This window comes from Scylla paramamosain, chromosome 3 (assembly GCF_035594125.1).
Source record: "Scylla paramamosain isolate STU-SP2022 chromosome 3, ASM3559412v1, whole genome shotgun sequence".
NCBI lineage: Eukaryota > Metazoa > Arthropoda > Malacostraca > Decapoda > Portunidae > Scylla > Scylla paramamosain.
The window spans coordinates 39182333-39198431 of NC_087153.1; the positions used below are offsets into that span (position 1 = coordinate 39182333).

The following is a 16099-nucleotide window of genomic DNA, read 5'->3' on the forward strand; positions in this document are numbered from 1 at the left end:
AAAAAAATTGGAAGATAGATAATTTTGACAAGTTAAGGAAATCAGACTCTTACATCCCAGGTCCCTGAGGAATCAGCGGACGGCAGAGATCAACATGGCAGACGGACCAGAAAGTGTTTCCGCGATCAGGGAGAGGGCGGCTATCAAAGCTGCCATCAAGAGGGAGTACCAGAAGCAAGTGCTCAACCCGTACCGCCACGGCTCTGGGGAGGGGGGCGCCCTGGTGAGTGGGAGGCGGAGAGAGCCAGAAAGACTGGGACTGGGGAATGGCTGGCTGGCTTTATTTGTTGTATTTTTAGTCTATTTCATACTTATTTCCCTTGTATTTCCTTGCCTGCGCTTGATACTCACTTTTGTTATATCTTTTTATTATTGTTTTCTTGTTTTTTTTCAGATTTTCCTCGTTGTTTCTTGTTCTGCAGACCACTTCTTAATTATTTCACTTTTGCAGACTTTTCTTGCTATTTCTCTCGTTCTGCGGATATTTCCCTACTTATTTCCTATTTTGCGTATTATTTCACACTATTGCCCTCTTATTTTGTGTCCAGTTGCTTATTATTATTATTTTATGGATTTTTTTTATTTGTAGACAATTTCTTATTTATTTTTCTCCTAATTCTTGGCTGCACTGGACACAGGCATATTACTGCTGACTCTCTCTCTCTCTCTCTCTCTCTCTCTCTCTCTCTCTCTCTTGATTCTGTATCTTAAAAATTTTAGCTTTTAGTGTTTTTTTCTTATATTTTGTCCTTTAAAATATGTTAATTGTATGAAGTATTTATGTATGTATATATATGACTCCATTTACATTTCCTTCAGAGTCCACAAGGCAAATTACATGTACATTGTAACGTGACTATATTATTATTATTATTATTATTATTATCATCATCATCATCATCATCATCATCATCATCATCATCATCATCATCATCATCATGTAGCCATACCAACCAGTCAAATTATTAATGCACCTCCTCATTGCCTTACAGTTTGACCCGGCCCTGCAGCGGTTCATGTCCATGCGAGCCACACAGTATGACTTCTTCCGGCCGACCCCCAAGGCTTCCCTCCTGGGCACCCTCATGATTGTCGCGCCCATCCTCGGCTACGGGCTGCTGCTGAAGAGGGACAAGGTAACACGCTGGGAGAAGTGACAAGCTGCATTTTCACACATTTTCATCTTTTAAATGCCTTCAGTAATTAAATTGTTTTAGAGGAGGGACTGTGTTTGGTGTAGATAGTTTATTAAGAAGCTGCTCCTCCTGTCAGTTTTTTTTTTTTTTATTTATTTCTAGTGTTTTTTAAAAGGTTTAGTGTCTTGTTATTGTCTTCCTGTTGATACTGAAGAAAATATCAGTTTAGGGTAAGGTTGATTGATAAGGTGGTTGGAAATGTAAATATATGAATTTGTTGAAGTAGCAAGGATGTCATAAAGGAAGGAGGCAGGGGGTGTGACTTCCAGACCGCCCTGCCTTACACTGGCTTATTGATTTGTGCTTATTGATTTGGTTCACTGTGGACATTTGGTTTTAGTATGTGTGAATATTGATGGCTTAGCTTTCCTTTTTCTTGTAATTTTTCTTGTTTTTTAAATTTTTATTTACTTATTATTTTTTCTCAATTTCAGGATCAGTTTGAGAAGAAGATCAGAACTGGCCAGGTGGCGTATGCTGACCGGGAATTCAAGTTCTACTAAGGGAGAGTGTGGGTGCACCTTGTTGACATTAAGGAAAATTGAAACATGTCACCTTTTCTAGTGTTAACAGGAAAATTGTACAGTATATTATGTATTAATAAATTATAGATTTCATACATATTTGATTTCATTTTGAAGTGTGGTGGATCCATTTAATTTAAGCCTTTGTGAGACTGGTGGCTGTGTGACTGATTGTGATGGGAATGATGTGAGGGTCCTCTTAACAGTAGCTGTGGACAGTGGCATGGCAACTCACTGTGAGGCTGATGGCTGTATGACTCAGATTATGATGGAAATGATGTGTGGGTCCCCTTGGCACTTACTATTGTTAACATTTTGAACTTTGGTTGGTGATGCACAAGTGGCTGTCATTTTTTTTTTTTTTTTATGGCAATATCGGGATGAACAGACCATGTACTGTGACCATACCAAACAAGGGCACTGATTTATCATAGTCTTGCCCTTGTCCGGGATGAAAACTAAAATATCTAAGAGTTTATGGAAGGTCCTCAAAAGCTAATCTTTCCTCAAAACTTTGGTGCCACAGGGAGGACTGTGGCAGAGTGACCAGTGACCTTCCCTCCCGCTTTCCACCAAGGTGTCCCGACCCCCGTGCCCCGCAGTCACAATCCTGAGGGAGGTACGGCGTAAGGGCGTGATTTCAGAGCGAATGAGAGAAATTATTCCAACAGACTCTTTCCTCCAGGACGAAGGAAGGAAATGTTAGAAGCAGGTACGAGTCATGCTTTGTCCGACTGCCTTTTACCCGCACTTGGTAACCAAGCAGCCGATAGCAGGCGGCCAGGACAACCCCTTGTGGGGGGACGACAGGGTAGTGGGCAGAGCCAGCACTACTCACACCTACCGTCTTCAACGGCACAGGTGATGCGAAACCTACCTGCCGAGGTCGCCCCCGACAGGATTCCAGCTGAGGACGCCACCCTCAGACCAGGCAGTTGGCTACCTGCTTTACTAGGCTCGCCGCAGCACGAAACATCGGTTCGCAGACGTACGCCTTCTGCTAGAGCGCCTTTGATCCTAAGGACGAACACAGGCTCTATGCCCGCCCCTCGGACCAGGGGGGGACTGGTACCGCATCCGCACCGTGTACCCCATTATCAAAGCCATGAACCCGCTGGTCTTCAGGCAGGATAAGAACTACCTTCCAACCACCGGGCCGTCATCCCGGAAGCGCCAGAGTGACTACCGATGTCGAGGGTAAGTGGGTTTGGCCCACCGACGCGGTAAATCACCCCGACGGCCCCCACCCCAACGGGATAGAGAACCCGGAGGAGCAGAAGGACTCCGGATCAGTGAAGCTGTTCTGGGCTCCGAAGCCTGGCGGAACCCCATTACTCTATGAACGTCTGATAAGAGAGGATGGAATATTGTCCAACTTCCCGCCTCACATTCATCTCGTGGGGAAGCACTTTAACCGTAGGCCCAATCCTGCCCCGGCAGGTTTGTTCCTACGTTACCAGCGGGCGCCACTAGGAGGCACACTTCCCCAGTAACTAAGTCTCAAGGAGGGTTTTCACGTCACTCGGGGAGTCACGGCATGACACCATTCCGTGCCCTCCAGGAGTCATAGTTACTCTAAAGTTTTTGAATCTATCCTCAACAGGAAGATTCTTAAACATCTATCACTTCACAACGTTCTATCTGATCGCCAGTATGGGTTCCGTCAAAGCCGCTCTACTGGTGATCTTCTGGCTTTCCTTATTGAGTCTTGGTCATCCTCTTTTAGAGATTTTGGTGAAACTTTTGCTGTTGCCTTGGACATATCAAAAGCTTTTGATAGAGTGGCACAAAGCTTTGATTTCCAAACTACCCTCCTATGGTTTCTATCCTTCTCTCTGTAACTTCATCTCAAGTTTCCTTTCTGACAGTTCTATTACTGCTGTGGTAGACGGTCACTGTTCTTCTCATAAATCTATTAACAGTGGTGTTCCTCAGGATTCTGTCCTGTCACCCACTCTCTTCTTATTATTCCTTAATGATCTTCTAAACCAAACTTCTTGTCCTATCCACTCCTACGCTGATGATACCACCCTGCATTTTTCCACGTCTTTTCATAGACGTCCAACCCTTCAGGAGGCAAACATATCACGCAGGGAAGCCACAGAACGCTTGACTTCTGATCTTTCTAAAATTTCTGATTGGGGCAGAGCAAACTTGGTATTGTTCAATTCTTCAAAAACTCAATTCCTCCATCTATCAACTCGACACAACCTTCCAGACAACTATCTCCTCTTCTTCAATGACACTCAACTGTCCCCCTCTTCTACACTGAACATCCTCGGTCTGTCCTTTACTTATAATCTGAACTGGAAACTTCACATCTCATCTCTAGCTAAAACAGCTTCTATGAAGTTAGGTGTTCTGAGACGTCTCCGCCAGTTTTTCTCACCCCCCCAGCTGCTAACTCTTTACAAGGGCCTTATCCGTCCATGTATGGAGTATGCTTCACATGTCTGGGGGGGTTCCACTCATACTGCTCTTCTAGACAGGGTGGAATCAAAAGCTTTTCGTCTCATCAACTCCTCTCCTCTAACTGACTGTCTTCAGCCTCTCTCTCACCGCCGCAATGTTGCATATCTAGCTGTCTTCTACCGCTATTTTCATGCTAACTGCTCTTCTGATCTTGCTAACTGCATGCCTCCCCTCCTTCCGCGGCCTCGCTGCACAAGACTTTCTTTTTTCTCTCACCCCTATTCTGTCCACCTCTCTAACGCAAGAGTTAACCAGTATTCTCAATCATTCATCCCTTTCTCTGGTAAACTCTGGAACTCTCTGCCTGCTTCTGTATTTCCACCTTCCTATGACTTGAATTCCTTCAAGAGGGAGGTTTCAAGACACTTATTCATCAATTTTTGACCACTGCTTTGACCCTTTTATGTGACTGGCATTTCAGTGGGCATATTTTTTTTATTGGATTTTTGTTGCCCTTGGCCAGTGTCCTTCCTACATGAAAACAAAAAAAAGCTAGGAAAGACCGAGGGAGGCCAAACCACCCACCTCTCGTGCGAAACGTATGGACACACTATTGGTAAGATTTATTGAAACATTGACAACCAATTTTCGTTCTAAGTAAAAGTAAAAGTAATATAATAAAACCAAAGGTAAAGACATTAATAAAAAGAAATGTCAAACCAATAAATAAATAAGTATTATAAATTCTGAGGTGAAAATATTGGTAATTTTTTATTATAAGTAAAAGTAATAAGATCAAGTCGTATAATAAAGCCATAGATAAAAGAAAAAAAAAGACTAGATGTCGACATTTTGGCGCAGTGTTTTGGTGAGGCTCAGGCGGCGCTCCACAACACACGTGCACAGAGGGAAGGAGGCGATCACCATGAGTGCCAAGAGGAAACACGACAGCATTGCCTCCGCCACCCAGCCTGTCTTTGGGGAGGATGAGCCCAAGGTGAGGAGAGGAGTGTCTGGTAGCATTAGTGGGGATTTAAAGGTAATGTGAGGTGATGAAGTGTGGAAGCCGCCTCGCTGACTCATGTGTTGGGTGTCAGATCTGAAACGGCTTTTAAACTATTACGACAAACACAAATGGCAGCAGGTCTGTGTGGATCACTAGTAGAGCCCTTGTGGTTTACTAGTTAGCCTGCTGCAATAGAGTGGCGTGGCAACCTGTTTTCTCAATAAGCAGGTGGATTCGCACTAGTAAAGAGATGTTATTTTGTTTTTATTTTCCTTTTTTGCATCTTTGATACACCCTGCTTATATTTTGTAGTCAGCTGGTTGACTGGCCTGTTGGGTAAATATTAAATTTGCTGCTCGTTTCAAGTTGGAGGACATAATTTTTTTTTTCTGGGAGATTTTGGTGGGTTTTAGATTAAACTGCTAAACTTTCCTCCATAAATAAGTGTTCTTTTTAATGACGTGGGTTCTGCAATGGAACTCAATTCTTCCATCTATCAACTTTACACAGCCTTCCAGAGAACTATCCCCTCTTCAGTAACACTTAACTCTCCCTCTCTTCTACACTGAACATCCTTGGTCTCCTTTACTTTTAATCTAAACTGGAAACCACATCTTATCTCTAGCTAAAACAGCATCTATGAAGTTAGGCGTTCTGAGTTGTTTCCACCAGTTTTTCTCATCCCTCCCAGCTGCTGACTCCATACAGGGGCCTCATCTGACCATGTATGGAATATACTTCACATTTATTTATTTATTTATTTATTTTTTATATAGGGTGTTTTAATGTATGGGGGGTTCCACTCATACCATATTTTTAGACAGGGTGAAATCAACTCCTCTCCTCTTACTGTCTTCAGCCTCTTATTGCCGCTGTGTTGCATCTCTTACTATCTTCTACTGTTACTTTCAAGGTGTGTGTCTCATCTCCTCCCGCAGCCAGCATATTTCGATATTTCTTTCTTTATTTTTCATTAGTATTTTTGAGGCTAAGAGCTGATTTAACTTTGAATCCCTTTTCAGACAAACTTTCTGGAGATGAATGGAGAGGGAGATGGAGACTCATCTGACCCTGAAGCAAGTGATATAGAAGATGACAGTGGTAGTGAAGAGGAGGATGAAGGAAATGACAGTGGTGAGGAAGACAGCCTTGATGAAGATGAAGTAGAAGCAAGTGAAGATGATGATGATGAAGAAGAAGAAGGTAGTGATGCTGAAGATGAAAGTGGTGATGATGAGGAAGAGGAGGAGACTAATGACAAAAATGAAAAAGGCAGTAAGAGGACAGTGTCGGAGGTGAAGGTGGACAGAGACAGTGGCATAGATGATCCACCACAAGCAAAAGTGAGGCTCAAGAAAGTGAAAAGCAAAGTAAATGAAAAACGTAAGCAAGTTGGTGTTAACGGAGGAAAAAGTGATGCACCCACATCCCTCAGCAGCTCAAGCACAGCCCACAGCAGCACAGCCATGCCTTCAGGCATCACCCCGGCCCCAGCCACCAGCGTGCGGGACGAGTATGAAGAAGATTCGTCAGATGAAGAGGATCTGCGCAATACAATGGGTTAGTTGAAGAGAGGTTTATGATGACTAGTTAAAAGGAGTATTGATATTATTACCTTTTTGTCAAAGTTGAAAGTATATTGAAAAATTGTGAATATAAAGATTATGGATCAGACTGGTCATTGGTGGACATTGTGCTTCAAAGAAGACCATGATTAGTAGGTATTATACATGAGTGTGTGCTTAGATCATTCTGTTGAAAAGGGATTTTGACTTATTACATTATTATGCTCTGAGTGTTTCCTCTAACATGAGGCACCTCGCATATAGTCACAGTATTTTTCAGATATTACTAACTCACAGAAAAATTAATGACAGAATATTTCCAGGTACATGTTAACAGGTGGCAATCATCTGTTGGTATCTCAGAAACATTCTTATGGTATATTTGTCCAACAGGAAATGTGCCCATCAGGTGGTATGATGAATATCCTCACCTTGGCTATGACCTTGACGGGAAGCAGATCCTCAAACCCAAGCGAGGTGACACCCTGGACAACTTCCTCAACAGGATGGAGAACCCAGACTTCAAGTGAGTGTGGCTGACTCATAACTGGGACATGCATTGACAGCCTTGTGTTTCTTGCTTCATGTTCTGTCAGTCATTACCCAAATGTCATGTATATTTAATGAGTTTGCTATGATAGGGTTCCACTAGGCAGCTGTTGACTGTCTTACAAGATAACTAGGAGCAATATTAGGGTGGTTGTGGCCACAGTGAGCTTAGATAATGGAAGTAATGTGGTTATATTAGCAGCAATTGATGTTTAATGGCAATTTGACTTGAGGCATCTTAATGTCCCAGAATCAAAGAATCAAAGTTGGCAGTCTCAAACTAAATAAGCAGCTAGACTTAAAATTTGTTGTACTGCCCAATAAATTTGTATTATTCTTTAAAAACCCATTAATGGCAGAAAGACTCAGTTATCCTTATGTTTGTAGCACTGATGTCCTTGTTTTGTCTCCAGCCGGACAGTGTTTGACAAGCAGACAGGCCAAGACGTGAGGCTCAGCGATGGCGATCTAGACATAGTGAAGCGCGTCATGTCTCACCGAGTTCCCGATGCAAGCTATGACATGTACGCTCCATGGATAGACCACTTCACCCACGAGGTCATGGACATGCCGCTGTCTGGCCAGCCCGAGAGCAAGCAGTCATTCATTCCCTCTAAGGTCAGTTGACATGTGAATTATATTGTGGAATAAGGCATCTCTGAGTAACCAAATGCAGCAACATGAGTGATTTCTCATTTATTGATTCAGAAGGAAGAAAAGAACAGCTAGTTGAGGCAGGTAATTCAGGTCATTTAGTTAGCTTGGCCAGGGTGAGAGCAATGTCATTTGTGTTCTCTTAAGGTCAGTCTGGATCTGTACTTGCCAGTGATTGAATTTTTCTTGTTGAGTTGGGTTTCTGTGAATAACCTAATGCATTAACTTGAGGTATTTCCCTTTTAGTGATTCAGAGGGAAAGGAAGAATAGCTAGTTGAGGAAATAGGTAATTCAGGTTTAATTTCTTGCAGTCCATTTGTACTTGTACCAAAGAAATGTGAGGAAATGTGGCTTAGGAGTTTAGTATTCCCACATATACATTAGTTCCTTTTTTCTGAAGCTTATCAGCATTTCAAAGGAATGTTTGGATTTTATAGTTTGTGTTATTGTTATTCATTGTCAGATTACAATTAAATAAAGTTAACTGCCATGAATTGCTCTGAAGACCAACCTTATATAAGCATAACACTTTTCAGCCAGGAAAGTCATGGTAGGAAGTACAAAAAGAAGGAAGAAAAGAAAAAAAAAACAAAAAAAAAACAAGGCTTTCTCCAGGGTGTAAATTTACATCAGGACACTCATGAAAATGCGAGTCCCACACTTCACCCATCATGCCAGGACAACCACCAAGGCCTGAGGGGTTTTTGATCAGCCTTGCCTGTCCTCTCACAATAACTTACACGTTTCAGAGTGAGGCTGCTTGGGTGGCGAGGAGAGCAGAGCAGATCCGGCGAGGCCTCATCCAATACACCCACAAGAAGGAAGAGAAACACAGCTTCTACGATCTGTGGGCCAACACGGAGAGACTGAGAGGCATACACAACCACATGCCTGCGCCAAAGTTGAAGTTGCCGGGTGAGTGACTGAGGTGTCTGGGGTGCCAGTGTACTATTACTGTCTTGTATGGTGATCTAGTGACTGAGGTGTCTGGGGTGCTAATGAACTATTATTGTCTTGTATGGTAATCTCTTGAGTGCTGAGATCATCTTGTTTTCTTGATTAGTTGATCTTGTCTTCACGAGTATTGGGTGTAAGATTTAAGGGAAAACTAAGCACAGTGGAAGTGGGTGGCAGATTACAATGATTACTAGCTTTATAACCTTGACTTCACCATTAAGTGCTGAGGTAATGTTGGACAAACTAGTCAGTCTTGTCTTCATTAGATATAAGAGTGGGGGAAAATTAAACACTGGAAATGAGTTTGGCAGGTTACTGGACTTATAATCATGACTGTACTGAACCATTTTTAAGGTGACTGTTGATTGTTAATTAGTACTGAGGTCTCCTTGCATTGGCTGAGTGTTGGAGTGTTTTAGGAGATACAAGAATTATCGTGGAGACTGAAAAGCATGACTTTGAGGTGAGTATAACTGATGAGGTACTTTGTGTCTGCCTTGCCAGGTCACGGACAGTCATACAACCCTCCCACTGAGTACCTCCCCAATGACAGGGAGCCCTACAGGAGTCTGCGGAAGGTGCCCGGCTATCACTTCTACATCAAGGCAAGTGGTAAATCTGAGTATTGTTTTAAATCAGTCTGACCAAGGGCATGAATAATAAGAATATAAAAGGAGTCTGCTCAAAATGCCACTCCTGAAATCTAACTACAGGAGGAGAATGCCCCAAAGTTGTTTGATTAGATTTTGGTTTGCTGATAAATGTTTATAAAGGAGTTAACAAATTATAATGAAGAAGCAGCACTGTGATACCATTGGCCGGATTGTTGATAAGTGAGAGAAAATAACCCAACTACTAATGTTGCTATTGAACTTTTTATGCATGGTTTTTAATAGTCAGTTTTAATTCCCTCTCTGTATCATAAAGTAGCATTTAAGTTATCAGTGACGTATCTGATTGTTGTGTGTGGTGATATTACGGACACCATAGAAGTGAGGCTGCTAACACTGCATCATTTTTCCAGGAGAGGTTTGAGAGATGCTTGGATCTTTACATCGCCCCGAGGAAGAGAGTGATGCGGGTCAAGGCTGAGTCCAAGGTAAGGTGGCGGGATGTGGTTGGGCATTGCAGACTCACAGGGAGGAGTGTGGGATGGCTGAGACTCAGGATAGGAGGGATAATAAGATAGGAATTTTTTTTTTTTTTTTCCCAAGTACATTTAACTTAAGAGCAGTTCAGGAAGTAAGAGGGGCTAAGAGTGTGAATGATGTGTGTACGAGTGTGTGGTGCCTTGTTTGGGCCACCACTTATTTGGATTGCCAACCTGGAGTATAGATAGATAGGTAGGGCAGGAAAAAGTGTGTTAAATATCCCTTCAAAAGAGAAAGTTTGTCAAATGTCCTTTTAAATAAGTAGAAAATGTTTGTTACATGTAATTTTAAAGAAGTTTGTCAAATGCTCTTTTAAGGTTGAAACAATTTACCCAATGTCTATCCAAGAAATATTAATTGAGGTTAATATATCAACTGTTAGTGATTGGAAAATTATATAACATTGATATCAAAGACTTTCACATACTGAATATTTTACTGAAGCAGTGTCCTTTTGTGCTTTTTATTCAATATACTCCTGTATAAAATCTTTGTCTTTTGTTATATTTGTTGATTGCATGAAGCTCAAGGTTGGTTGGTCCCCCACAGGACTTGATCCCAGTGCTGCCAAAGCCCCAGGACCTGCGGCCGTTCCCCACCATGCTGGGCCACATCTTCAAGGGCCACCGCTCCATCATCAGGTCCATCTCAGTGCACCCTCAGGGCAAATACCTCGCCTCCGGCTCAGACGACCACACTGTCAAGAGTGAGTTGCTGCCATGCCTTGCATTGTCTCACATTTCCATCTGTGCACTTGTCTGAACAGAAATCTTGCTCATACATTCTCAACTCTACAGTCCCTATACCAATGCATGCCTACATTATCTCTAGTTGTATTAATCACTAAACCGAAGTCCTGCTTTCTTTCCAGTCTGGGAGATCAGCACTGGGCGTTGCCTGCGCAGCTTTGATGTTGAGGCAGCTGTCAAGTGGGTGGCGTGGAACCCATCCAGTAAGCTCTTCCTGCTGGCCATCGTGATTGAGAACAAGGTGATCTTCCTGAATCCCGAGACTTACCTCATGGACAAGCTGGTGGTGCAGCAGACCAACGCTGTCTTCAGGGAGGAGCCAGACCAGGGAGACTACATCCGTGAGTCTTGTCTGATGAACCTTGTTGTGAAGGGAGGAGCTGAATTAGGGAGACATGAGTGATTCTTTTGTTAGTTGTGTCCTTTTGTTGTGAAGGCAGGAGCTGAATTGGGGAGTATCTGCAGGTCTTCTGTCAGATGAACCTGCTTTTGTTGTTGTAATGTGAGTGTATTCAGTTCAGCAGTTGATCTCTTTAATTACATGGTTCTCAAAAATATAGAGTCTGTACTTTGAAGAAGCTAAGTTAGGCTTCTTGTTTTTTTGGGTCATGGTTGAAAGTATACAATTTTAGTTCTAGCTCATGGAAGTTTGTGGGTGGAAGAAGTCATGTGCTTTTATAATTTCATATGGGACCTTATAATGTTGTTCTTGCAGTGTTTTAATTCAGTTATCCATTTTTTCTGCAGCATTTATAAATGGCAGGTCTCCATTCCATAAACTGTAGAGAGTGAGGTTTCCGTGGTGAACACTAGAGGACCTAGTGTGGGAGCAGCAAATTTTATGATCTAGCTCTTGATGGTAGCCCAGGATGATTAGATTATGCTGTGCCTTCAGATTGCAGGCAGGGTAGGTTGTAGGTTTTTGTAGGCAGGGTAGATTGTAAGTTTATCAGTCTCTTCGTTCTGTTTTGTTAATTCCTTCGTAACCTTGCAGGGCCAGAACGTGTGAAGACTGCTGTGACGTGGAGGAAACCAACACCAGACGAGTGGGCCAAAGGCTACAGGATTGTGTTGGAGCACTTCAGAATGGTCAAACAGGTATAAACTGCAATGGGCCTTAAGTCCCATTGCTGGGAAGTGTGTGTGTGTGTGTGTGTGTGTGTGTGTGTGTGTGTGTGTGTGTGATGCTGGAAAGGGAGAGGCATTAAGACAGGGTAATTTCAGGTTGTCTGGCACAAGCAGGGTGACTACTTTGCTACCCTGATTCCCGAGGGTGACCACCGTTCAGTCATGATGCACCAGCTGAGTCGCTGGCGGTCACAGGTTCCCTTCAACAAGTGCAAGGGGCGTGTCCAGGCCCTGAGCTTCCACCCCAAGTACCCCTTCCTCTACCTGGCAGTGAGTTGTTGGCTGTTATCATCATCACATCATCATTTGAACTTCCAGTAGTGGCTAGGATGGAAAGGCTGCAAAACTGTTGAAAGGATGTTAGAATAGTAAGACCAGTGTGAAGTGAAGCACTGCATGTAAGGTTGTTTAGGCATATTGTGAACCCATAACCACTAAAGGGCACAATTCTGAGTGCTGAACTTATAAAATGAAAGAGAATTAGGAAGTGGAAGATATCTTCTCATTTGTTAAAGGTTTTTGCGTTGATGCACAAGTGAGTTCTCTAAGGGAATTACTTGAGAAGACTTCTTCATAAACATTCTTCGGAGACTGAAGTAAAATCTTCTTAGTTTTAATGCATGCTCTCATTTTTCAAAGCAACCATCTTTTCAGACTGCCTTGGAGGACAAAGGATAATGAACTGTAGGACAAAAATACTGTCACTGAACTGTCTGTCTCCCATAACTCAACACAACTCATCTTGAGATCCTTGACCCCTAACACGTGTCTCTCAACAGACCCAGACACACATCCGAGTGTACAACCTGCAGAAGCAGCGGATGCTCAAGAAGGTTCGGGCAAACAGCCGCTGGGTGTCCTCCATTGCCATCCATCCTGGCGGGGAACACTTCCTTGTCGGCGGATACGATCGCAAGCTGAACTGGTGAGGCAGCAGTGCTGTGGAATGAACTTTTTCCCTCAGACTGTGCTATACTGCTTGGTTTTCTTAGACTGTGCTATACTGCTTGGTGTTCTTAGACTGTGCTATACTGCTTGGTTTTCGTGCTCATTGGACAGAAGAATAATTGTTGAATATGAAGGGTTTACAAAGCTTAAATCCTCAAAGTATAATGGAGATGATGCGAGTTACAAATGTTTATTGCCTTTTGTTCTGTGCTGTATTTTTCATGGAATTATCACAACACAAATGAAAATAGTTGGTATGTGATAAAGGAAGTTTTGCTGAACACATTGGTGTTGTCAGATTTCAGGTAATGGAAAGGAAGGACAGTAAGATACTTTGTGCTGTAGACACAAGACAGCAGCAGCTGGGCACTGTGAGAGCAAGTGCTGTGATGCTCTCACCAGCTGTTTTGTATCAGCAGCTTAGGATAAAATGTTGTTTATCACCCCACTTTAACATATTACCTAAAATCTGACAATGCTATCATGTTCACAAGAACTTCCTTAATCACACACCACAATTTCAATTTGTGGTATTGTGATAATTCCATGAAAAAATGAATACGTAGAAACCTTTTAAACTTGCTGCATGACATTCCCTCAGTCTGCAATTATTCTTCTGTCTAGTGATCAGAAACTGAGTAATTATTGCATAAGCTGAAGGAGACAGAGGAAAGAAGCTAAAACTTGCAGTGAGGAGAGGCTACTGTATGGGATGGGAGACAGGCTTATTGAGCTACACGTCAGTCAGTAGCAAGGTTACAAAAATTCCTTTGGCTGCAATTGCAACTGGAACCATTATGGCAAGGCAGCTTGAAAACAAAGGATGTAAATATGCCTGGGACTTCATACATAGGTCTGGTGATGGACTTGAGGGAAGTATCCCTGCCTCTGTTTCATTTCATTGCATCAATTTGTTCACTGAATGGCAGGTGGATAATCATAGCAGTAGCCTGCCAACTGTGTATCTGAAAAGATGATTGAAAGATTTCAGTTGAAAATTCATAGGTTTTGAATCCTTACTGGTGCATCTGCCTTGCATTTGTGACCACCACGTGTGGAGTAAGAAGTTAGTTTCAGAGATTTCCATACATGTTTATGGGATGACTGTATAGAGTTGTGATTCAAGGAGAGGCCACAAGCAGCAACAAGAATGTGCTGTAGTAACTATTTCAGAATAAACCCTGGTGTTCTTTTGATGGAAACTTTTTGACTGTATAAACATTCTATAAAATGTTTAGGAGCCAATTTGGATCTTTTAACTTAGACTGTATAAACATTCTATAAAATGTTTAGGAGCCAATTTGGATCTTTTAACTGATAATTTCAAGGTAAATCTGTCAGGTGTTACAATTAGTTGAAAGGTTTAGCTGGTGCACATCTCTTACCAGCATTAAGCCTCTGTCATCTTACAGGTTTGAGATGGAGTGCACCAGGACACCTCATGCGCTGAGGTTCCACAAGGGAGCAATTCGTGGTGTGGCCTTCCACCGCAAGTACCCGCTGTTTGCCTCTGCGTCGGACGAGGGAAGGATCATCGTGTCTCATGGGATGGTGTATGAGTAAGTCTTGACACCACTGGCTTGTGCAGAGCTGGGACAGGATGTTAAAATGAATAGAATAATTAGTTTGCATTACATATGTCACTGATATGACACACACACACACACCACCTCAAGATGGTGAGGTCACTTAGAAAAGATGGCAGAAAGTATGGTGAAAAGACCACATATTAGTATGATAGATGCAGTGAGTGAAAGATGACGACTTACAGTGATGGGAGAAGAGTGAAAGGATTGTAATATGCAGGAGCAGGAATTTGTGGTTTTCAGTAGCAGCAAATATGTGTGTACAATATATAATGTATTGGATGTAACAAGAACTTGACACTTTCACCTTGGTTTCAGTGACTGGCTGAAGGACCCGTTCCTGGTGCCTCTGAAGGAGCTGCGAGGACACTCCCGCTTTGAGGACCTGTGTGTGTTGGACGTCACCTGGCATCCCTACGAGCCCTTCCTCTTCACCTCAGGGGCTGATGCCACCATCCGCCTGTGGCACTGAGGAGCCGTCTGTGGAGGGACAGCTCAGTGGTGGTGTGTCTGTGACACTGGAAAGGAGTTGGGTTCATCATCACACTTCACCACTCATTTAGTACATTGTTGCTCCAATGACTTCATCTTAGAACATTTTCTGTAAAGAACAGTTATAGCAGCAGTAACAGCAGCAATGCTATAATTCCATTACTTTCACTTAGTAATAATGCAATGGTATATTGAATTTGTTAATAAAGTATGAAAAGCTTTAACACTCATTTGTTTTCCATCCATTGGAGAAAGAGGTCTCAGGAGGAATGAAAAAAAAAGAAAAAAAAAATGAACATATTGGGCTACAGTGAATAGGATGAAGAGAAGCTCACTATGTGAATAAGATGAAGAGAAGCTCACTATGAATTTGGATCTTATAACTGATAATTATTTCAGAGGTAAATCTGTCTGGTGTTACAAATAGTTGAAAGGTTTAGCTGGTGTACATCTCTTACTAGTACATACCAGTACATAAAGACAGCTGGGTAGAATGACAAAGGGTATGAATTTCTAGACTTCTCAATGAACCACAAGTGCTCTTAGATATATTTGGTGGTAAAAAAGAAAGACCTTAAGAAATGTGATGTCCTCTGCACATAAGCTTACATCGGAAGTTTAGCTAAAACTAGAAGTGAGGGTGCCATCACTATGTAAAAAACTTCAAGGAAAAAAAAAGTGGGATTAATAGAAACGAACAGAAAAGTGGTCTGTACAGAGAAACGCGAAGACAGGTGACAATGAAGTGAAGTGAGAAGCAGGAGACAAACAAGAAGAGGGATGAAGCCAGAAGAGGCACAGAATAAAGAGTCGTTAAGTGAGAGGAAGAGGCGGATGAATAATATCCGATTTCATATTAAGAAAAAAAAAAAAAAGAAGCCAACTGTCTAAACCACAAAAATTAAACAGTATTCGTTCAAATAATGTCTGATTCAATATTGAAAGTAGGAAAAAAACCCACTTCCCTTAAAAAAAACAAACAAACAAACAAACAAACGAGAAAAACCTTTGATGGGACAGTGACGAGTAAAGCCTTAATTAACTAGTAAACCAATCAACCCCCTACTACAGCCCTCAATGAACTAAAGACTTTCCAAGTGGTGATGTAGCTTAGTCAAGGCCTGAGAGTCACCATGGGAATCAAACAGTACTCAACTGTGGGCAGTGGAGGTGGTGGCTGA

General features: G+C 42.3%; 2 protein-coding genes across 2 annotated transcripts; both read left to right on the plus strand.

Moving 5' to 3' along the window:
• Positions 1-55: 55 nt before the first annotated feature.
• LOC135095353 (NADH dehydrogenase [ubiquinone] 1 beta subcomplex subunit 4-like) lies at positions 56-1815 on the plus strand. Its single transcript, XM_063996110.1, has 3 exons — positions 56-223; positions 993-1136; positions 1631-1815. Exons 1-3 carry the CDS (start codon positions 95-97, stop codon positions 1697-1699), a joined length of 342 nt encoding a protein of 113 aa, XP_063852180.1. The 5' UTR covers positions 56-94; the 3' UTR covers positions 1700-1815.
• Positions 1816-4982: 3167 nt separating this feature from the next.
• Positions 4983-15142, plus strand: LOC135095470 (ribosome biogenesis protein bop1-like). The gene is made up of 14 exons (XM_063996322.1): positions 4983-5129; positions 6161-6698; positions 7097-7229; positions 7666-7870; positions 8657-8822; positions 9369-9469; positions 9889-9963; positions 10565-10721; positions 10887-11105; positions 11759-11862; positions 11989-12162; positions 12672-12817; positions 14253-14399; positions 14745-15142. Exons 1-14 carry the CDS (start codon positions 5058-5060, stop codon positions 14896-14898), a joined length of 2391 nt encoding a protein of 796 aa, XP_063852392.1. The 5' UTR covers positions 4983-5057; the 3' UTR covers positions 14899-15142.
• The last annotated feature ends 957 nt before the right edge of the window (positions 15143-16099 follow it).

Excerpts from the sequence above, each read along its gene's own strand:
- LOC135095353 (XM_063996110.1), top strand. The coding sequence starts at position 95 with ATGGCAGACGGACCAGAAAGTGTTTCCGCGATCAGGGAGAGGGCGGCT. Across the intron at positions 224-992 it reads CTGGGGAGGGGGGCGCCCTG|TTTGACCCGGCCCTGCAGCG; the intron begins GTGAGTGGGAGG and ends ATTGCCTTACAG. Across the intron at positions 1,137-1,630 it reads TGCTGCTGAAGAGGGACAAG|GATCAGTTTGAGAAGAAGAT; the intron begins GTAACACGCTGG and ends TCTCAATTTCAG.
- LOC135095470 (XM_063996322.1), top strand. The coding sequence starts at position 5,058 with ATGAGTGCCAAGAGGAAACACGACAGCATTGCCTCCGCCACCCAGCCT. Across the intron at positions 6,699-7,096 it reads GGATCTGCGCAATACAATGG|GAAATGTGCCCATCAGGTGG; the intron begins GTTAGTTGAAGA and ends TTTGTCCAACAG. Across the intron at positions 12,818-14,252 it reads TACGATCGCAAGCTGAACTG|GTTTGAGATGGAGTGCACCA; the intron begins GTGAGGCAGCAG and ends GTCATCTTACAG.